Genomic DNA, 24057 nt, shown 5'->3' on the forward strand with positions numbered 1-24057 from the left:
TAGAGAAGTCAACGTTCATGCCATCAGGTTGGAGGCTACCCAGCCGGTATATAAGGTGTTGTTACTCCAACCTGAGTGTGGCTTCATCTTGATAGTAGAGGAGGCCATGGATAGACATATCAGAATGGGAATGGGACGTGGAATTAAAATGTGTGGCCACTGGGAGATCCTGCTTTCTCTGGTAGACCGAGCATAGGTGTTCAGCGAAATGGTCTCCCAGTCTGCCTCGGGTCTCACCAATATATATAAGAACACACCGGGAGCACCGGATGCAGTATACCACACCAGCCGACTCACAGGTGAAGTGTCACCTCACCTGGAAGGACTGTCTGGGGCCCTGAAAGGTGGTGAGGGAGGAAGTGTAAGGGCAGGTGTAGCACTTGTTCTGCTTACAAGGATAAGTGCCAGGAGGGAGATCGGTGGGAAGGGATGGGGGGGACGAGTGGACAAGGGACTGATCACTGCGGAAAGCAGAAAGTGGGGGGAGGGAAAGATGTGCTTGGTAGTGGGATGCCGTTGGATTTTTTTTTAAAGGAGGAGATGAGTTATACAGCTCTCGTTACATGCACATGCAGTTCAAATCTTTGAGTGATTATTCAGAAATAACTCATCTTCTACTTTAGGCCACTAACTTATCAATCACCCTGATGAGTTATTAACTTCAAACTTTCTGCATAATCAAAGAGTTGACCTGCATGTGCATGTAACGAGAGCTGTATAACTCATCTCCTTCTACCTTAGGCCACAGACTTATCAATCACCCCTCGTATAAATGTTAACCAAAATAGATTAATCGGTAAATTAATTCTAGTTGCAGACCTTGCTGAAAAAATGCTGTACTTATCAGTATACTGGTATTCATCCGAGAATCACATGTGGAATTGCAATGGAAACAGATTGAAGATAATATCTTGAACCTGTTTGCATTACAATTTCCCTTGTGGTGCACAGATGTGATCATCATAGGGCAAGTTCAAACCTATCGCACGGAATTATGGCTGACCTCCGGGGACACCATTTTCCATTTAAACACACAATGTTTACACATAACAATTTGCAAGGGTGCACGTGACACTGATCATTCAAGCTTATAATGTGGTGATATACATCTGCCTATCAGTTATTTTCCACTCCTTGCCTTGCAAATAGTAAGCCTCATCTTGGCTGCAGGATTTGAAGGGCTAGATCAAAATAGTCGAACCGCCAAATGGCAAGGAATTTGACTGGTGTTGCAATAAATAAAAATGGGGGTTTAATTTGAAATGGAATTAATTATGACCAAATATAGCATAGCTTCTATTGCTAGAAAACAGTCCTGAGTGCAAAGCCATTTTGGTCGTTCACTTGTCAACAAATTTTTAAGAAAGCTTTTTTTAAATTTCCTTTCTCTCCCTCTTCCCCCCACCCCACACAAAATCCAATAATTTGCAAATTATTGGATAGTGATTTCTAATTTTTGCAGGGATAAATATCCTTATAAAGCTGTAAAAGGGGTTGCCTGAAATAATTTTATAGCATTTTAGATTGTTTAGCAGCTCAAATACGATTATGGGTATATGTACTGCAATTTGCTGAAAGGCAGACATCACGCTACATGATTATGTAACTTTCTTCTTTATTGCAATAATGTACAAAGTATCATCTTTAATACTCTTAATGTTAAAATAATTAGAAAAGCAATTCAGTGAATTATAGTACAGTTTATCAAAATGTTTCGGTCAGCTTCTTTGGGTAGATCACCCTCTGGGGGAGAAAAACAGCTTTAACAATTTTGCAGACATATTTAAAACAAAAGACAAATACAGCATCAAGTTTTAAAAAGAACCCCTTAAAATGCAAAAAGAATCATTGATTTACACACTATGAATAAATTAACAAAATCAAAAATCAGCCATTGTTCCTTGTCACTTGCTCATTAGCTTTCTTCAAAAAAAAGGTTAAATACAGTGTATGGTGCAATTTCACAATTGTGAATTGTGTGAATGTTAGTTGTCAATAAGGAGTTACAGGAAGTTTTAAATTTGGCTACAAACCACTTTAGAAAAGCAATGGGAACACTTCTGATAAGGGTAAATATTTCCTATAAGCTTGGAATGAACACTATTACGATCACTCTTACCTCAGTGATTTGTATTTCCTTTTGAAGACAGCATAAATTGTGAACAGTGGCAGTATAAGATGCACACACCACAAGAATGCACCCTGCATTTTATAAGCTTTTCTTTCTACATCTTATGCATATATACATTTAGTATATTTATATACTTTAAGTGAATGAAATCTCTTTATTTAGCTGGCAGAACTAAGTAGTACACTGATTTGAGGTTCAAAATTTGTTCTCTAATGGAATTTGTGTACTGAGTATAAGTAAACGATACTAAAATTAGTTAATCGATTTTTAGAAAAAAATCATTCCAGGAAGGAAGCACAACAGCCTTTCAAATTACAATATATTTAAACTGTAGAGAATCATTACTCCATTTATGGTCATGTTTACACCTGAATTGAGACAATGTAATGGACTTCAAATGTCATGCATTTACTTGCTACGGGAAAAGGAATATAGCTAATTACATACGCACTAGCTGCTAGAATACTAATATAAAGCTGCAAAGACTAAGAGCACATCATGGCGAGTGTACATTAAATTAACAATACCTTCATGAAAATTATTTGGCAATTTTTTAAAATTCAATTTTAAAGCACAGAGACCAGAAAATATATGACAAGCAAAGCAAAATGCCTTTGAGAGAAAAATAAATGTTGTGACTAACGTTTTCATGAAAGTGACCTGTTAACTTCGGGAGCAAAGTCAAGATGACTGGATGCATTTAAGATCTTAGCAACACTTGTTTCCACAAAGCAGGAAATGCCAGTTAAAATCTTAGGTTTTCAGATCTTTTCTTAATATTCCCTTTTCAAAGTATTACGCAGTTTAAAAACTTGACAAGCACAACTAGTCTTGCTCAAGCCTCAACATTACAACCTTTTAAGAACATTTACAGAGGGTGAAAGGAAGTCAAATTCCCAGATTTTCATATGTGGACTTGGGAAATATTGAAGGGGGATATTCCTGGCAGCCTCCGTTATAAACCTCCCTGATAACAAGTCAATCCTCAAATTTAAACCTCCTGTCATTTTCCATAATTATGTTAGTGATCTTAAGTTTCTGCCAGCGCATCTCATAGCACAGAAGCTGGGGGAAGAGAAGGGCAAATTAAGGGCAAGTATTGCCAAAGAAAATTAGGTATTTAAATATCAGGGCTTTGAAAGTGTTAAACTTAAAACACACACAGCCCTGTGGAAGACAAATAGTGAAAGCAGCTTTTGTGACAGAAGGTGCAAGGTACACCCTCTGAGAACACCTGTTCATTCTAAAGCACTAACTACAGTTTGTTATCAAACCACTTCATTTAACAACATTCATTATACATAAAATAGGGAATCAATTGAATTTGGTACTTAATTTTTTTTGGAAGGCACCTCAGTAAGGCTGTAAAAGGCTTTCATTTCAACAAAATCTAAGTTATTAAAAAAAAAGTTATTGCTGCTTTTCTTGTAGCAGAAAGAAAACTTCCTGTGTACAGTCAGAAAAAAATAATGCTTACATTCAAATCAAACTCAAGCAAATTGATAGACCATCAGGGTAAAAATCAAGTAGTTCTTATGATCCTCAAAAACAATAAGGATTTCTTCCTCTGTGTGCTTATTTTGTTTTCTACCAACTGGAAGTGGCACACACAAGCCCAGAGCTTCTCACGTTTTCTACTTCCAGCCACTGCAGTAGAATAATCAGGGCAATGTCCTCTGCTCTTCTAGGAGTAGAATGTAAGAACACTCTGGTGGTTCCCTCGCACTAGCAAAATGGGTGGCAAATCCCTTGAGAGTGTTTCAATCCAAGCCATATACAGTGCACTTGATACAGCACCTTTCCGTGCCACTGGGAGACTCCTAAAAGACAGAAATGTATCGGTGGAATCCAGAGCAAATTAGCAAACAAAAATTTTAACTTGTTGAAAGGACTGCTTGATTTGAAAATTGTTTGGAGTTAAATCTAGATAAGTGCAAGATGTTGAACTTTTGGAGGTGAAATGATAGCAGAAAGTATACAGTTAATGGTACACCACTTAAAAGCATTAAGGCACGGAGGAATTATGAATCAAAGGGCGTAATTCACTGAGTGGCTACACAAATCAACAAGGTGGTAAAGGAGGCATATGGAATGATTGCCATTGGTAAGAGTGCTGAGTATGAGTAAGGAAGTCACAAAACTTTAGTCAGACTACACTTGGAGTACTGTATGGAGTTCCAGTTGTTCCATATGGGAAGGATGTGGAGACTATAGAGAGGTTACACTAGGAAATAACCAGGATGCTGCCTGGATAAGAAAGCATGAGCTCTAAAAGGTTGGACAAACTTGGATTGGCCTCACTAGAGTATTGGAGACCAAGAGGAGACCTCAGGCTTTTAAAATTATGAGAGACATGGACAGTCAAATCTTTTCCCCAGTGTATAAATATCAAACAGCAGAAGATATGCTTTTAAAGTTTGGGGTGGGGGGGGGGGGAAAGAGTATCATGCAGAAATTGAAAGGTACCTGGAATAGGTCATTAAGGGTAGTAATAGAAGCAGACAGCTTGGTGGAGTTTAAAAGACTTTTAGGTAAACACATAATATGAAAGAAATGGAAGGGCATGGATGATACACAGGAGAATATTCAGTACAAATTGGCATTAAGATCAACTAAAAATCTGTGGAATATTTATTGTAACAAAGCATTGAACGTAATGGCATGGAACAGACCATTCAAACCACAATGTTAAGGTCTGCATACTAAACTCTGCCATTATTGCCAAACTAATCTTTTGGGTTCACCAAAAGGCAAATGCAAGTCTGATCAAAGACTCCAGTGGTGATTTCCTATACATTTTAATTACTCAATCACGGAATCTGAATATACATTATAAATGTGAAGAGCCAACAGAATCTCTACTAGCATCTTGAATTCAAGATAGTGGTTCAAAGCAGCAAAGGTCTTATTTAGAGGATTGGTCCTTCTTGGCATGCACACGGAAAGGATAGCAGGCTAACAATTCCAAATCAAATTTTATCTTATTTCCAGAATTGAGTTACAATTTTATTTCAGAGTATAAGAATACTGTTCAGTATGAAATGGGACGAGACATCGGAGGAACAATTTACTGAAATCTTATTTAAAATGCTCGTGTTGTTTACTATGGATGAGAAATATTACAGCAATTATGGCAGAGTTAGGTGGATGCATAACATGAACAGTGAGAAGTTATTTGGGGTAGGAAGGAATGGGAGACTAAGGGTGTAGTTGTCATGATCATGATGAATGACAGAACAGACTTGAGGGATGAAGTAGCCAACTGCTCCCGATTTGAGCATACTTTTGCGAATTAAGTGTTTTACTTATGGCTTAAGTTTGCAAATTCTTGACCAGCTGTAGTCAATTTGAACTCTGTACTTTTTCATTGCATTGCTTGGAACATTTAAGGACCAGCTTCCCTTCCTTCATTGATGAAAAATTCAAATCTTCACGTTTAATGAACGCTAGGCATGGTTAAAATTTAAAGCATTAAATTTATTTCCTAATACTTCTCTTGTGTAAAGTCTCATCACTCATTACAGGTCATTAACAACATTTCTGCTGTTACTTACATGACGATGAGGTTAGCAGTTCCTGAATTCTCTCGCAACAATTCGTTCAATCTGATTTGACGATATGTCTAAAACAAAAAAGTTGGTAGAGACGTTATTTTAAACACAATGGAGAAATAAATGAATAAGATGCTGCATTACTAGAAAACAACTCATTGACACAGCAGTTAGTGCCAGTTCCTTGCAGCTCCAGGGTCCCTGATTCAATCTAGAATTTGGAACAAAATTTTCTTAGCAATCATGTGGGATTCCAGTAGGTGCTCTAATAGGTTTCCATCCACATTGTGAAAGGAGTACTGTTAAGTTAATTGGCTATTGTTTATTATGCTTTAGTGTCAATAAGTAGCAAGATGATCAAAGGAAATTTGATGGGCATGAGGGAGCAAGCTGCAGGGAATTAGAGGAGGAATGAAATTAATATGATTGTTCTGCTCTGACCCAGAGTGGGCCAGTTTCATTGAACAACCCGCAGTACCACAAGATAAATTAGCCTGATAGCTGGGCTCTGGCGTTAAGCACATCAAGGGATTCAGCAAATCCTCAGTGTACTGCATGTGATTCAGCACAACACACCTTTACAACAACAAAAATAATTACACATCAAAATCATTCTGTAAATGTCTGTACAGCAGCAATGCCAAATTTGCCTCAAACCCACAAAACAAATGAGGCAGCAAAAGGCTGAGAACTGGGGGCCCTTCAATATACTAACAAAACTGGAACCATGGTGCAAAATGAAGATAAAGGAGATCTATTGTCCAGTTAAATGTAAGCCTTTTATGAACTGATGCATGCAATATAAATTAGGAGGGATTCAAAGCAAAACCTTGTATATGACAAAGTCAATACTCTGTAAGATTGGAAAGAAGCTTTTGAGTTTTCAAAATACCTAAAACTGCAGTAATAAACTGTTCTTAAAGAGGAGAGACCAGTGTAAGATACCATAAAGGTGGAAATGATTTGGGAAGAGCAGCATAGATTACATAGAAAAATTAACCACCAAACAGTTAAAGTTTAGACAGCAAGGCAAGGCAGAGATAGATCTCCAAAAATTAGTTCTTAGGAAAGAAAGTGGAGGATCTCAACTGAGAATAACGTTAAGAGTTTTATAGAAACTTTTCAAAAAAGATGGGAAATATTTGGTACAAAGGAGGGAAACTAATTTCTTCAGGCAGTATTAAAAAAAACTGTTGAATATGAGTGAATTCTGCTTGAGCAGCAGAAGATAACTCATCCCGAGAATTCATGAAGAAAAACCACTGAAAGACAAGTGTTCATACTAACGATTTTAGTTTTGGCTGGCAGAAAACAGGTTAAGTGGTTTGTTACAAATCCAGACACCACAGCTTCAGACCTCAAAGAGTTACATAAGTAGATTCAATAAGAAAAAATAGCTGGCAATATAGCTCAGGACTAAGATAACAAGCTTGAGCTCCTCTGTTACTCTTAAAATCGTGATAACCAGAGGGCTCATGAAACATTATAAGAGGCTGCTTATGATCTGAGTGCAGTTTCCAAATGGGTGTTGGAATCCGTAAATTTAATTTTGGTCATAAAATTTGGTCTGATGATCTGGTGGCTGTTTCTGCTGTGCCTCAGTCCCCAAGTCTAAATAGAGCAAAAGTAAAATACTTCAAAAAGATTCAGAACCTTCATTTTGTAAATCTCAAGCTCATTATCTGTGATCCTCCATGGTTCCTCCGCCTTCATTTTCTCATACGTCTCTTGCTCTTTGTCATCTTCATGAAGTCTGAATGGTTCAATCATTTCTTCAAAAGCTGCAATACTGTTAAAACAAATTCATTGCAAACTTACCTAATATTTAGCATACTGAATTTATTCAACTATCAGCCAACTGCTAAAAAATAATGCAAAAAATGCCCCACAAATCATCAATAGATTCAAGGATTTGATTTATTTAGAATGCTTTGGAGACAAAAGTCTTGCCCCACTTCTACAATCATTGGTCTACAAATGCCTGTTTTCACTATTGACCTGGAGGGGGGAAATTTCTGCACTTGCCTACTCACAGAAATTGCCACTGGTGACAGGTGAAGTGATGTCAACCTATCCTACTGCAGAAACCCTGGACAGCTGCATAACGATCCACACTGTAAAGAGGATCATGTGGGAAAGAAAGCAGAATAACCACCCTCCCACAATATTACAACATGTAAATGCCAGGAATGTCCATATTTTCAAATTAAAAATCTAAAACTTTTAAAGGCTTGACTTTAACTATCCCAATATCTAAGAATCATAAGGGCAAAGAGGGTGATGTATTCCTCAGAAGTCTCCTGAATTTATTTTTTTTTTTAACCTGTTTCTTCCCAAGAGGAAGGAGGCATTCAGGAAAATCAGGTGGATCTGTAGATGAGGTTTGGGAACATTTCAGCGGTAGTGATCATAAAAATAAAAGGTTAGCTATAGAGGAAGTGAAAGAGGAATCCAAAGTAAAGGTAATTAATTAGGGAAAAGCCAATATTAATAGGGTGAGAATGGGTCTCACACAGGTAAACTGAATCTAAATGTTCATAGATCAAACTGATTAAGGTATTGCTCAGGTATAATTGAAGCATATTCCCATATGGAGCAAAGAAGAAAGCAAGAACAATTCAGAGGTCCCTGGAGAATGGACAGGAAGACAAAAGTAAATAAAAACTGCTTACATCATATGGCAAGCACTAGCCAGAAACGATCAATTATATTAGCCAGAATCAGACGAATTACAAAAGAATGAGATGGTGAAAATTAAAATGAGAGGAAGGGTACAAGAAAAATTCGTTGCCAACGCAAACAGGAATACAAAAGTGATCCAAAGGCATATCAATAGTAAAATGGTAATACATGGAAGAGTTTAGGGGTAAAAATGGGAACTTGCACATGGGTTTTGAGGGCACTATTAAGATGCTAAGTGAGTAGCTTGCTCCCATGTTCCCTTGGGAGGAGGGCACTTCCAAATAGAGAAGGAAGAAATAGTTGAAACACCACGTACATTAAATATCAATGTCACTGAAACACTTGAAAATTGGCTGAACTTAAAGTTGGTGCATCACAATGACAGAATGGAACATGTCCTATAAGTCTGCAGCAATTCAGGGTCATTATCCATCACTTCTTGCTGTTCTTTGGATAGGGAATGGTGTCAGAGAACAGAATAGGAAAAGTTACTTTGTTCAAAAATAAAAGGTGCCCAGGAAACCTCAGCAACTACAACCAACTAATATAGCCTTGATGGAAGGAAAGCTTAGAAAAACATTGATCTGGGTCTGGATTAAGGCAAGCCAGCACACATTTAAGGGCAAATCATGTTAAACCAGTACTTTTTTTGGTAATTTTCCTGCAGTTCATGGCTAGATGGGCACTAGAAGGCTTTTAATGAGGTGCCACAAATGATTCAAACTTGAAGCACCTGAAAAAAAATATTGATAGAATGGATAGGAAGTTGGCTAAGTAACAGATAACAGGCCATGGTGAATGGTCATCCTTTACTGACAGGTAGAAAACATTCACCATGGATGGTTGTTAGGGCCACTGAATTTTATGAATGATCTAGAGTTGGAGGTCAAAGTCGCAATTTCAAGATGTCTAGATGACAAATCTTGGCAATATTGTAAACTACAGAACATATTTTGGGACTTCAAGTATTAAAAGGCTAATGGAGTGGACAGAGTTTACTGTGGAGAAACATGAAGTGATAAAATTTATCAAGAACAGGTTAAAAAAAAATATGGAACTGTGCGAAAGTCTTAGGCACATACTTTTGTGTGCACACATACACGCATATGCTTGTCTATGTGTATATTCACATACAAATGTGTGTGTGCATATATACACTGCCTATAAAAAGTATTCAACTCCTTGGAAGTTTTCATGTTTTATCATTTTACAACATTGAGTCATAGTGGATTTAATTTGGCTCCTTTTGACACTGATCAATAGAAAAAGACTTTCTGTCAAAGTGAAAACAGATCTCTACAAAGTGATCTAAATTAATAAATATAAAACACAAAATAGCTGATTATGTAAGTATTCACACCTTTCAAGTAGGTATTTAGTAGATGCACCTTTGGCAGCAATTACAGCTGAGTCTGTGTGGATAGGCTTTATACATCTGGACACTGCAATTCTTCCTCATTCTTCTTTACAGAACTGCTCAAGCTCTGTCAGATTGCATAGGGATCATGAGTGAACAGCCCTGTTCAAGTATTGCCGCAAATTCTCAATTGGATTGAGGTCAAGACTCTGACTTGGTCATTCTAGGACATTAACTTTGTTAATTTTAAGCCATTCCTGTGTACCTTTGGCTTTATGCTTGGGGTTATTGTCTTGTTGGAAAACAAATCCTCTCCCAAGTCACAGTTCCCTGCAGACTGAATCATGGTTTTCCTCCAGGATGTCCCTGTATTTTGTTGCATTCATTTTACCCTCTACCTTCACAAGCCTTCTTGGTGTTCTGCTGTGAAGGATCCCCACAGCATGATGCAGCCACCACTATGCTATACATTAGAAGTAGTGTGTTTTTGTTCATCTACAGTGTTTGGCTTATGCCAAACATAGCATTTAGTCCGATGGCTAAAACACTGAATTTTGGTATCATTAGACCATAAAATCTTCTTCAAGCTTCTTCCACATGCCTTCTGGCAAACTCTCGCCAAGATTTCATGTGAGTTTTATTTCGAACAGTGGCTTTCTCTTTACCACTCTCCCATAAACTTTGGACTGGTGAAGCATCCAGGCAACAGTTGTTGCATGCGGTCTATCTCAGCCACTGAAGCTTGTAACTCCTCCAGAGTTGTCATGGGTCTCTTGGTGGCCTCCCTCACTAGTCCCCTTCTTGCATGGTCTCTCAGATTTTGAGGACATTCTGTTCTAGGCAGATTTACAACTGTGTCATATTCTATTTCTTGATCATTGACTGAACTGTACTCCAAGGGACATTCGGTGACTTGGAAATTTTCTTGTCTCCATCTCCTGACTTGTGCTTTTCAAAAACCTTTTTGTGGAGTTGCTTGGAGTGTTCTTTTCTCTTCATGGGTGTAGTTTTTACCAGGATACTGACTCACCAGCAGTTGGACCTTCCAGATACAGGTGTATTTTTACTACAATCAATTGAAACTCCTTGACTGCACACAGGTCTCCAAAATCAGATCTCCATTTAACCAATTATGTGAATTCTAAAACCAACTGGCTGCATCAGTGATGACTTTGTCTGTCATATTAAAGGGGAGTGAATATTTGTGGAATCAATTATTTTGTGTTTTATAAATGTAATCATTTAGATCACTTTGAAGAGATCTGCTTTCACTTTGACAAGAAATAGTATTTTTCTGTTGATCAGTGTCAAAAAAGCCAAATTAAACCAACTGTGATTCAATGTTGTAAAACAATAGAACATAAAAACTTCTGGGGTGATGGGTGGGAAGAGAATACATTTAAAAGCACTGTATGAAACAAAGTGCAATACGTTATCTCAAAAACTGCCATGGGTGGGGTGCAGTTTTTGCTGGGGGTGGGGGTAGATGGTGGACCCAGATATTTGAAGAATACTGAAGAGAAAAGGATGCTGATCTAAGAGTGGTGCTGGTTTGTATTCAAAATAAATTGAGAACATCAAAGCAAGATGAGAATTCACACAAATAACTAATTTTGGAGCTTTCTCAAGAGAAGCAGACATGGAAGTTATACTGAATCTTTATAAAGTATTGGTCTACACTCATCTGGAGTAATAGGTCCAGTTCTGGTCACCACTTTGGAAGAGTGAGGGCAAGAGGAACTGGCACTGTTTCATTCTCAGAAAAGGCGCAGGGGAGATTTGATGGTAATTAATTGTGGGAGCCTGAACAGAATAGAGAGTAGGAGGTTGTTTCCTTTGGGAAAGAGTAAAAGGCTAAAGATCACGGATACTAAAGGGAAAGAACAGCAAAACAAGGCTGGAAGCTGGAATGTGCTGTTTACAGAAGTAGTGGAACCATGTTCATCGTAGCCTTAGTAAGGAAATTGGGTAAATATAAGGAATTAATGACTGCAGAAAAAGGGGCCAGTGGGTAGAATTTGATGGTAACTTTGGTAGAGAGCCAGTGTGGAAATGAGTGAAAGGCCAATTCCTATGTTGTAACTATTTCTTTACCCAGCCTTCTCCATTCAATGAACTCCACATGCCAGGTACGATCTGATACAAGTTGGTTGGCAGATTTCCCCAACACTAGGTTCTAGGGAATCATCATGTCTGCATTACCACAATAGTCACTATGGACTCTATTGCCTGAGCATGATCAGGAAAATTACAGCAAACACCTGTCAGAAACTTGAGAGACTTCATTGTTGATATGGTCACTGCATGGGGCAATATATAATAATAAAATTGCTAATTTCTTCACTTACTTCTCTTTGCTTGGCTTGGTATTCATATCCCCAAGAACAGTGATATCTGAGAAATCAATCCTGAATTTGCTAAGTAAAGTGGCCATGCTGAAAGACAATTAAAATTATTTGGTTACAAACAGCAAGAACATAAAAAACAACTGATCAAAGAAAGTGTTGATTCACTTCAGTAAAATAATGACTGACCCTTACTTAAAGCACATGTTCTTTTTTAAACCCCACATTCCTCCAATACACAGATCTATTGATCTTGAATATACTCAGACTCAGCATTCATGGTCTTCCGGGATAGAAATTACATACTTTTAAACTGCAGTCTTACTCAACCAGGATAACTACATTATACAAAGTAATCCCAAATCTATAATGAGCTTCCACAAGTGCATCCTTCAGTTAGGATTAGAAATAGAAATCTGATTAGTACTCCAAGTAATTACTCAGGTCTGCACTCAAGGTTCTGTACAAATCCTCCTTATGTTTTATAAAATGATGAGGGGCAAATATAGGGTAGATAGTCACAGCCCTTTTCCCAGGGTAGGAGAGTCTAAAACTAGAGGACACAAGTTTAAGATGAGCAGGGAAAAAATTAAAGGGAATCTGAGGAGCAACTTTTTCTACACAGATTGGTGGGTATAAGGAATGGGCTAGATGGTGGTGCCAGAGGCAGGTGCAACCACAACACACAAGAAACCTGACATTCAATGTTGAGTCATATGGGCCGAATGAAGGCAAAGATGAACAGATAGGCATCTTGGTCAGCATGGATGAGTTGGGCCAAAGGGCCTGTTTTCAAGCTGTATAACTCCACAAACCTATAGACATACCACATACATAATGTGTTGCATGTCATCTCAATGTTTCAGGTAGCTGCACATCCAGATCCCAATGTATTCCATCATCTGGATTCTAATTGTCTATTTGCCTCAATTCACATTTTCATCATTCCGTCTCTTCCGCTGCCATCTGTCTATCCATGTACTGTAACTTTTAAATCGTTGGGTTACAGTCATTGGTTCTTTACTTTCCTATTTGGCTTTGTAGCAAAATTTTTTTTTTAAACTCTTACTATTTTTGTTTGTGTAGATTATGAGCAGCAATGATATAGAAGCACATATTATGCAAAATAAATGCTGTTATGAAATTTCCCATTAATTATTTCTCACCAATTTTCCATAGACATTTTAAAATATCTGTACACATGTTCAAAAATGAAACAAGCTACTTAAAGCACAGCGTACCTTAGATAGGGTTCTATATAATCAAAATTTGTACCAATTATGACATCATATTAATCTGGATCCAATTTGATTCAAGATGTTTTGGAATTAGTAAACGGCTCTACCTGTTATTTCCATTGTGTCCATGCTCAATTTGAATGTGCATTTGTGTCCTTACTCATACTAACAGATTAGTAATTTTGAAGATAAAACCAGATGTCTGTTAACAACATCTGTAATCACAGATGCACACTGCATGTTTCATTTTTGCTCCAAATGCAAGATCACTTACGTTCTTCTGTCGTGATCTATTCTGTTTATTTTCCCACCAATGAACACTCTGATCTTGCAATCTTTCCATTTCTTCTTGGTAGTGAGAAGATACGGGATAAGTAAAGTCAGACCTAATAAAGTCAAAAACTGTTGTAATGCCAGACATTTCAAAACTTTCCTTTTCAACTAATTTCCAAAATAGAATGCAAGAAAGAACTGTGGTTTAACTGTTTTCAATTTATCTATACATTGAGGAATAATTGCAGAAACTATACCTCCATCATCAAAAAGCCACCAGACGTCAATTGTCCCTTTGACCTGTTTCTTCTGAAATACAGAGCTCGCCTGAAGCAACTTCTGGTCAGTCATGTTCAAAGGCACGGAAGGACCTTTAACCTCTGAAACGTTTCACAGAATATTAGGCATATGTCCAACAAAAAGTTGTAATCAAGAGAGTTTAGCATGTTATTTCAAACAGGAAGGAGAAAACCAGTTGTACAATCATTGATATTTAACTACAAACCAATGATAAATCTAAATAATAAGTATTTTGACCTTTTTCTCACCCCCTCCCCACCCAGGATAAACAATCCAGGACACTATATCACATATATTTGCAATTTTTAAGCAAAGCTGTCAAATTCTCCAGTGTTTCTGTCCATTCCACTCACCTCCCCCCCCAACACACTTTGCTCATTTTGCTCTTCAGAACTTTAAATGCTGTCAAATTACCCCAAATATTATAATTTACAAAGAATATATACTCTACATTTTAATGAATGGGCAGATTATAGGACGACATTTAGTGACTCTAGTTAATGGAAGAAAATTTGAGTCTTTCAAAGGTTATCATAAGTTTATATTCCGTATTTAACTTAAAACAAAAATATTACCAATAGAGAGATTTACAGCATAACCCTGCATGAATCATCTTCCACTAGAAGTAATTTGAAAAATTACTACTTTTGATTGAAAGGACCCAAAGATGAATTTCATTTTGAAGGGGCGATCTCTGGAAAGTTCTTGCTGTTCCTCCAATGCAAATTTATAGGTAAACCAACAATTCAATCTTAAACACAAGGGTATGCACATTTAAAACAAAACGCATACTTTACTACAATCACTTAATATACAAAATACTTTGGAAAACAAACAGCATCTTTGGCTTGCACTATTTAAATGGCAAATTTTGTAAAAGTGCACTTGGCTCATCTCTCAAAGATTAATCAAGTATCTAGTGGAGTGTACTTCTGTAATTTTCTGATAAAGATACTTAGCAATTGGTGCTTTCCTCCTTTCAGTTGCTGATTGCTTTATCGGGATTGTCTTTTCAACACTAGTCCAATCTCCCTTGCTAAACTTGCCTTAAAATAAAACTGACTTAATTACCATCACTTGATCTGTACACCATTATTGAAAGGCAATTAAGAGTTGTGTAAACGAAGCATTCAATCAGGATTTGCACAAATTTTAAAGAATCAGATTTAACTAACAGAAGGGAGAGATGGGGATGGGCAAATTAACATACATATCTGGCATTAAAGCAAAATAAGAAACTAACATCCACAATGGTACAAATAAAAAGAGTAAAATGAAATTCTGGTTTCTAGCACAACTTAAGTAAATATTCAAATAAAAACAAAAGATGGGATTGCCTGCCTTTTTTCAAGAGTGGCTGTGTTGACGCCTTGCCATCATCTTCTTCATCTGCATTATAGCCAAAATAACCAATAAAATAAAAGTTAACTTCAAATGCATCAATGGATGTACTCAAAAAGTAAACATTAATAACTGATTTAGAATATAATCAATGATGGAATGAATTATGTTCTGAATATTAATTTAGAAATTGAAGGATGTGGGAAAACTGGATGAATGGACCCCAAATAGTGGCTTTGATATTTAATTGTGCTGCATTGCTTAGAGAACTGTCAGAATTACTAGCCTGCATCTCCTGCATGAGCCTATTTGTTCAAAGCCAGTTAGAATGTAATCGCTTTATTTCTGATGTAAAATGAGAACGATCAGTAGCAACGCCATTCTTCCTTCCCACTTCAAATTTATCCCCAATACCTTATCACAGATTCTTTCAGAGACGAGTGTAGAACAATGTAGGCAGAAATCAATGTGTAGGAGGGAAATGGGTGGGAAAGGGAGTTTAGTCCCTGTTCAAAGCAGTTTTTAAGTCCAAGCAGTATCCTGTAATTTTTCCCCACCCCCCCCCAACCCACTCTTTTCAACCATAGCCCAGATTAGCATCCTCTGACCAGTGTTACATAAAATTAGGGCTGTGAGAGTGGATTCTCCCCTTTCCAAATATGGATGATCAAATCTTGGCAGCACAGAAAGTAAATGGAAAGTTTCAATTCAAACATACACACACTTTCTTTTTGTCAGTTATGAACAAACGTTAAAAGAGCATGATGACCAAATGACACAGTGCCAGATTAAATGCAAGGAAATCCTTCAGATACTGAACCACTCTAGAAAAAAAAAGTGGAAGGGCCTGGTGCCGTCTATAAAACTGAAGTGTTTTGGAAAGGTTAGGGATACCATTCAATCTGGAATAAGCCAGCATGCTGTGATTAATTGCAAAAGTAACTGAAAGCAAATTTTACTGCAATGGCTAAATAGACATAATCTTGGCCTCTTCCCATGCCAACTCCTCTTCTATTCACAATTAACTAGAAAGACCTTTGGTAGTGTTAGTAAAAGGATGTAAGTCACAAACTTTTCTTCTATTCAGATATACAGCATGGAATAGGCTCTTCTGGCCCATCAAGCTCTGACGCCCAGCAACTCCTGGTTTAGCTCACGGGAAAATTGGGAAAATTTACACTGACCAATTAACCTACTAACTGGTACATCTTTGGACTGTGGGAGGAAACTGAAACACGGAGAGAAAGTCCACACATTCCAGGGGGAGGGCGTACAGTCTCCTTACAGATGACATCAGAATTGAACTCAGACACCCAAACCATAGTATGGTCATGCTAACTGTGGCGTCCCATTATGTTGGGATCACAAAATAAAATTGAAGATTACCGTCCATGCTTTAAAATTCACCCAGTGTGAGAAAAGACGCTCAAATAAACTTAAAAGTACTCTCTGCTGTCTCAAACTCATTAAATCCTACAGCATTAATGATCCTCTGCCATGATGAAGTAAAATATTTAATTTAAATCTGTAGCACTTCTCCATTGAAATGCACCAAAAGAGTTCCAACATTCAGGTGTTTTTTTGTAAATATCTGAACCAGTTCAATCTAGCAGAAAGTTAACCACATTTCTTTCTGTGGCCAACTTCCATTTGTACTCCCTAACATATATTTGTCTTTCAGATGCTTGGATGTTTAGTGCTAAAATGTTTACAATTTAGAAAATATTGATCTCACGTTGAATTAGTCAGCTTAGGAGACAATGGCACCTAATGGTGACTCCTTTGCTTGCATCTTCAGAAACAGCTCCATTTCTGTTAATAATAACTATTTTTCCTTGTCAGGGTTCTTTTGAAGACCCTGACCTGGAGTTACACGCTGACTTCAGTTCTTTGCGGGAAAGGGACCTACTCTCAGGGTCTCACGACTTGCCGTTATTCGATATATATAAAATATATAAAATATTTGGATAGGTAGGGCCTGATTAGGAAGAGTCAACATAGCTTTTGCATGGCAGATCAATCTTACAGAGCTTTTTAAGGAGGTTACCAAGAAGGCTGATGAAGTAAAGGCAGTGGACACTGTCTACATGGAATTTAGCAAGGCATTTCACAAAGTCTCACATGGAAGGCTGGTCCAGAAGGTTAAGTTGCTTGGCATTCAGGATGAAGTTGTCAACTGGATTCAACAGTGGCTTAGCAGGAGAAGACAGGAGTGGTAGTAGCTGGTTATCTCTGATTGGAGGCCTGAGTCTAGAGCTTGCTGTAGGGATCGATTATATGGAAAGGTTGAATAGGTTAGGACTTTATTTAATGGAATGTGGGAGAGGTATACAAAATTATGAAGGGCAGAGGTAGTGTGAATGCCTGCAGGTTTTTTCACCCTCAGGTTGAGTGAGATAAGAACTAGACATCAGGCTTTAGGTAAAAAATGAAAATTTAAAGGGGAATCTGAGGTGGAACTTGTTCACTTCAGAGATAAAAGTGTGAAATGAGCTGCTAGTGGAAGTGGTAGAATCAAGTTGTACTGTAACAATTAGGCGAAGTTTATACAGGAAAATGCATCAGAAAGTTATGAAGGGGTATAGTCCAGGCTCAGGTAGTTGGGACTAGGTGGAAGATCGAGCTGGCATGGACTAGATCAGCTAAAATGCTTGGTTTTATGCTGTTATACTTTACTACCTCAGTAAACCAAGTTTAAATAATGAAGCATTTGATTTAAAGACCGACTGCTACCAATCCTAGTGGCAAAGGTTGGGCGGGGGGGGGGGGGGGGTGGAGAGGGGGATTGGAAATAGTGAATAGCAGTCACTTGTGTATTAAATAATAGATTATCTTCATATGCTCCATTGGTAGTTCTGACACGCTTACTAGATGACACCTAGAACCTGGAATCTCTTCAATAGGAGCATATGGAAGCCCAATGAAAATACAGAAAGAGCATATCACTGTCCATAGCACCCACCTGCTCCATCAGCCAGCTCCTGCCACCTATGGCAGTCAGTAGATCCCACTTTGCTTCATTTGTCATGTCAGAATTATCAGTGAAGTAAGGCACCCTCAATTCAGTAGGGATGCTCAAGTTGAAAAGTACACCTATAATTTTTCCTATCCTAAATTTAAGTATAATCATATTTGTAGATATTTGACATCCCAGAGAATGTTCTAAGAGTGGCAATTCCAGGTTTGATGGAAGGGGCGAATTTCATTGACATTAACAAAATGTGTGTCAGGTTCATGAACAGAAGTCTCAGCTATTATATTTCTCCACATTCATGAATTAATATACTCTGCCTGATGCATTCATTTGTACGTATCTGTACAACACTATTTGCTATCACTGCACAAGGTATTTAAGATGCACAAGCAGGAATAAAGCAAGCAAGCACTTGACAACCACAGGATACATTATTGGGTAAGTCATCAAAACAGATAGCAACATCATTTTACACAGTATGATTTAACCATATGAATCACACATGATTTTGATCTGTATTTTGAGGGAATTTATTTGCAATGTATTTGTGATGATATTTTAAATTCATTTGTTTATTGGTGATAAAATAAAATTTGTGAATTGTGATCATTGGCAAATATTTATATTAAATTGCAGTGACTGGTGGTGAAGCTGTCACAAACCTTCTCAGTGCAATCGCACCACTGCCAACCTAAGCCTCTGGGCCTCTTCCTTGTCTATAGCCAGGGCATGAATCCATTCTTCATCTCTAATTAGCCACAGGTTGTGAAGTATGGTTTATTCTACAAATAATCTACAACAACTCAGTGGGAGTCATTTTAAAAGTTTTTTTTATATAAATATAAAATCTATATTAAAAGTTATACAAAATCTCTTGCAGATAGGAATGCTTTTACCTTGATTTAAGACAAAATGACTGCTACCACACTTACTTCCTCTCAGCGATTGAGTCATTTTGGCAACTTCTGCAAAACAGATTACTGCTTCAACCATCAAATGTTTGCTAATTTAATGACATTCAGATGGGGAATATTTGGTTGTACCCAAAATCAAATTCTAAGGGTCAGTTATCACCACTAAATGGTCATTTGTTTTCAGTAAAGTGAGCCTATCAATGAAATTCCAGCTATTATAACGAGATTGCAGGTGGATATTGTGCTTTGTCACTACTACTGGAGGTATTCAAAGACATGAAAGGTTATAAACACAAAATATTCTGCAGATGCTGGAAATCCAGAGGAACAGACCCAAAATGCTGGAGGATCTCAACAGGTCAGGTGGCATTTTTGGAGAATAAAGAGTCGTCTTTTTGGGCTAAGACTCTTCATCAGGTCAGAGATTCCCCTCCACCAGTTGCGCTCACTTTGCTCAAATGTATTGTAACTTAATCCTACTTCTCCTTAAGTTACTTAACCCACCCCAAAAAGCTCAGGACGACAGATCAGTTTTTAGTTTTGGACCTACACTAGTTGGAGTCTTTTCTGCCTTGTAGCTCAGAACACTATTAAAGCATTCTATTCAGCAAGATGGAAATACTTCTAAATTACTGGAATTATCCTGTTACCAAGTTAATATATTAAAGAGATACTTCGGCACCGTGCTCAAGAAACAGACCTTTTTCTTAAATAAAAATGAAAATTCCCCATATACAGATGGAGGGAAATACAGAATATTGGAAATATCAGGAAAAAATAATTAACATCTAGTCAACTGTGGAACTTACAAAAGAGGCTAATTATTTTCTTCTTATTCTTTTAAAAGCAGCACAGCTCCAACAGTTCTACTGAAATGTCTTCAAAAGAAAATCTATATATATTTATTTTTTTATTTTCTTGAAACTGGCAAAGATCAATTTAAAAAAAAAGACTAAGTCAACACTGCCATTTTATACCAATCTGTACTGAATGCAAATCTTTACCTTTGTGTTCTTGTGACACTGCTGGGCTATTGGTTTCACTCACAGATTTAGAAGATGGCTTAGAGTCAGCATCAGAATGTTCTAGATTAACTACTACATCCTTGGGATGAGCAGGTTTCTCCTGAGAAGTGCACAGTTCTTCTGTACAAATGAAAGTAATGGACAGCAATAACAAATAAATGTTAGATCTGTTTTCTTAGTTATGTCAATATTTTGAATATGTTCATGATTTGAGAGACATTTAAGTTCAGTAAAAGGAACTGTAGAAGTGGAGAAGAAGATTATATCCATTACAATACAATGTCCCTTCCACATTAATACATCTGTTCTCCACCATGCTCTAGGCCTAGCTTGGTTGTAAACACAACAGCAAGGAGGAAAATCAACACTGAGTAAATCAAGCTCACAAGATTTCAAAGAAAGATTATGTAATAATGATAAGATCAAACAGGATGTAATTTGAACAGTCGACTAAAGTACAGTACAAACAATAAAACCTTTCTTTATGGGTTTTCTTTTAAATAACTACTAAAACCATTCGATTTGGTCCAGTTTTCCCTATCTTTAAGTTTATTTGTCCTTTTCTAAAGAATACAAATTTTAAGCACCTTAGTACACTTTAATTCTTGTTCACTTAGAACTTTCAAAAAATGTATTAGCTGCAGGCATGAGGCAGAAGGTCAGAAAACAGAACAACACTCAAGGGAAACCAGTTAAGTATTTTTGAATAGATAAAGAATCTATGCGTGGGACTTATTACCATGTTTGTCAAAATCTAAGTTTATCCGAAATGCCCAAAAATTTAAAATGTATCAGCAGCGCTAGCATACTTGTAATAACAAGGTACAGTGGATTATGGTTAATTGGGACAATTTGGAACCAGTGCATTTTGGCCCAACATAAGTGATTGCCACAAATGGCAGAAGTTTCGTGGAAATAGTTTAAAAGGTATATATAAAAAAATTGTTTAACTGAGTAACGAATTACGTATTTAAATAAAATACAGAACAAATTAGTACCTTAAAGCTGTGTATTAGTACCTAATAATTACTAACCGAGGAATTAATCCAGAGTACACTGCTATGTTCTTTAAACAAAATCAGCACACATGTCTAGTGCAGATAATGGACTGCCTCTATACAATACTTCTGATGATTGTATCCTCCAAATCTTTATTTTCATTGTAACATTTAAGATGATTGTTACCTTCAAATTGATACCTTCAAATTTTTCATAGTTTCTGGCTTGTTGTTGTCATCAAATAGTTTCATTTTCACTCCTGGCCATTTCTGGCATCTCCAAGCCTGAACGCTCAAAACTGCAGTAAGCCAAACTGTTCAAAATTGTCTTACTGCTTATTTCTTGCTAACTATCAGTTACAAACATCACCGCTTTGAACACCAGCACACACCATTTAAAAACTGTTCACTCTATCACAATGCAGTGTCCAATAGCCACACAACAGCACTGACACTATTTAGAACTGCTCAGCAACAGTCTCACATCCTAGTTAAGCGGCACTGTCCCAAATAAACGAAGGGAATCCCAGCTATGTTATTGATTCGTGTCTGTTCATTAAGAGTTACCCCATACAAGCAGCTGCCCCGAGTAACCAATGGCCCAATTAACCAGAATCCACTGTATATGCAGAGAGTGATACAGCAGAAACCATAACAAACTGATGGTAAAAAAAAGGTAGTCAGTTCAATCTAGTTCAAGGTGATTGGCAAGAAGCTGATTCCTTGATTCAAATATGTAAATAATACATATGAGTATTCTGAATCATTTCTCGTGATAGGTATAAAGCATTCTCCAAGCTGAGAAGTTAACATTTACACCTCAAGATAGTGTGTATACAAGATACAAAATGAGGCAAGAATGGACATAGATGGTCACTGGCAACACCAATTTAAATGTTACTAATCTTCACATGTATCTCATTTCCCCATACTATGCCTAGCAACTGATCAAAATTCCTAATGCCATTAATGCATAAACAGTGGAAAAAAAATCAGAATTTGTATTTTCAATAGCATGTTAACATTCTTCACACTTCCCTCCCCAAAATACACAATCATTCTACAGCATTAAATGGATTGCAGATCTAAAATAAGATCTCACCTTGTGCTTGAAGGTGAGAAATATTAAAGCCTTCCTTTAGTCTAATGACAACCACTCCATATTGATAGTCAAATGCATCACTGCAAAGAAAATATGCATTACAAGAACAATTATTAACTACACACTAGAAACAAAATATTTAGCCTTATTAAGGCACCATATTTAATGAGCCTTTGTTACACATAACAAAAACTTATTTATACTTTGAGATGTTTAAAGTAACCAAAGGCAGTAAATATATGGGGTTCATCTACTGATTTGATGAAGTGATTATAAAGGTTCATGTAACATTGAGAAAATTTAGTTTGTTCAAAACACTGGAATTTCTTACAGAAGAACAAAGCTATTTAAAAAAAATGCAATGGGGTCCAAAATTATAGGCACATTAGCTATATACAGTGCCTTGAAAAAGTATTCAACCTCCACAATTATCTTCACATTTCACTCTTATTTTCTGAAATTAAAATATACTGAAGTAGCGTTTTTGAGCTAATCTACAAAGCACTGCGCAGTATATCAAATCAGAAGAAAAATTCCAAAATAAATGATTTACTGAAAATAAGAAAATAAAATTGAGATGTTGAAAATGTATTCATCCCCTATGCTAACTTTCCTCTGAAGCAATATGCTGTATTACCTTACTAATTCACCCAATTTGATGATGTAGAAAATTGGAACATCAGCTGTTTTCAAACAATTCATAAGAATACCCCTCTCTGGATGGTCCAGAAGTATGGTAAATTTCCACCAGAACAAACCAAAACTAAGACAAAAGAGCATTCAAGACAAGTTAGGGAAATGATAATACAGAGGCAAAAATCTAGCTGGGGAATGGTACAACACTTGTTTCAAAGACACTGAACATACCTTAGAGCTCAGTGCAGTCCATCATGCAAAAGTGGGTAAAATATGAAGCTTCACTGTCTAGGCCAGGCTGCCCCTCTAAACTTAGTCACTGAAGATTGGCACTTGTAAGAGAGACTACTGTGACACCAACAGTCACTGAGTGAGCTGAAGAAGTCAGTGGCTGCAATTCAAGATGAAGCTCATGGCTTCATAATCTCCAAGGCATTGCACAAATAAAGGTATTTAATTGAAGAGTGGCAAGGAAGAAGCCCTGGCTAAAACAAAAAAAAGCATATCCTTGTCCGTACAGACTTTGCAAAGCATGACTGAGAAGATAATGTCAAGATGTGGAAGAAGGTCTTCTGACTGGATGAGGTTAAATTTGGAACTTTTTGGCCTCAACTCCAAGCAACAGTCAACACAATCGCTGCTGTAAAGTATGGACGTAACATCATTATGATATGGGGTTACTTTTCGGCAGCAGGGACTGAGAATCTGGTCAGGTTTGATGGAATAATGAATGCTTCTAAATACAGAGAGATCCTGGATAAAAGCTTGCTAACCTCTGCCAGAAAGCTTAAACTGGGGAGGATGTTTGCCTTTCAGGAAGACAACGATCCAAAGCACACTTCCAGCGCAACCATGGAGTGGTTTAAAATTAAGAAAATTGATGACCTTGAGTGGTTCAGCGTCCTGACTTTAACCCGATCGAATATCTCTGTCAAGACCTCAAGACTGCGGACAACTGCTGCTCCCCAACTTGAGCAATTCTGCAAACAGTAATGGGCAAATCTTGCTCCATTACATTGTGCAAAGCTAATAGAGACTTATCAAAAGAGACTACTGGCTGTAAAAGCTGCAGGAGGTGGTTCAAATAAATACTGAGGAAAGGGGGATGAATACTTTTGATCTGCTGACAGATCAGTTTTTGAATTTTTATATTTTTTCATGCTTTACAATTTTCCCTGTTTTTGGGGCTC

The 24057-nt window shown here is 37.2% G+C and overlaps 1 protein-coding gene across 1 annotated transcript in view; it reads right to left on the reverse strand.

The window, feature by feature from the left end:
* Positions 1–1598: 1598 nt before the first annotated feature.
* The window catches only part of slc12a2 (solute carrier family 12 member 2), a 160929-nt gene continuing 138470 nt past the window's right edge, over positions 1599–24057 (reverse strand). Inside the window, exons 19-27 of the mRNA XM_059969945.1 lie at positions 22232–22311; positions 20111–20251; positions 15219–15266; positions 13835–13957; positions 13579–13690; positions 12070–12156; positions 7336–7471; positions 5686–5753; positions 1599–3951 (exon numbers count right to left, since the gene is read on the reverse strand). Coding sequence (XP_059825928.1) covers positions 3816–3951; positions 5686–5753; positions 7336–7471; positions 12070–12156; positions 13579–13690; positions 13835–13957; positions 15219–15266; positions 20111–20251; positions 22232–22311 — 931 coding nt within the window. The 3' untranslated portion in view covers positions 1599–3815. The remainder of the gene's footprint in view (positions 3952–5685; positions 5754–7335; positions 7472–12069; positions 12157–13578; positions 13691–13834; positions 13958–15218; positions 15267–20110; positions 20252–22231; positions 22312–24057) is intronic.

The sequence above is a fragment of the Hypanus sabinus genome, chromosome 5 (assembly GCF_030144855.1).
Source record: "Hypanus sabinus isolate sHypSab1 chromosome 5, sHypSab1.hap1, whole genome shotgun sequence".
Taxonomy (NCBI): Eukaryota; Metazoa; Chordata; class Chondrichthyes; order Myliobatiformes; family Dasyatidae; genus Hypanus; species Hypanus sabinus.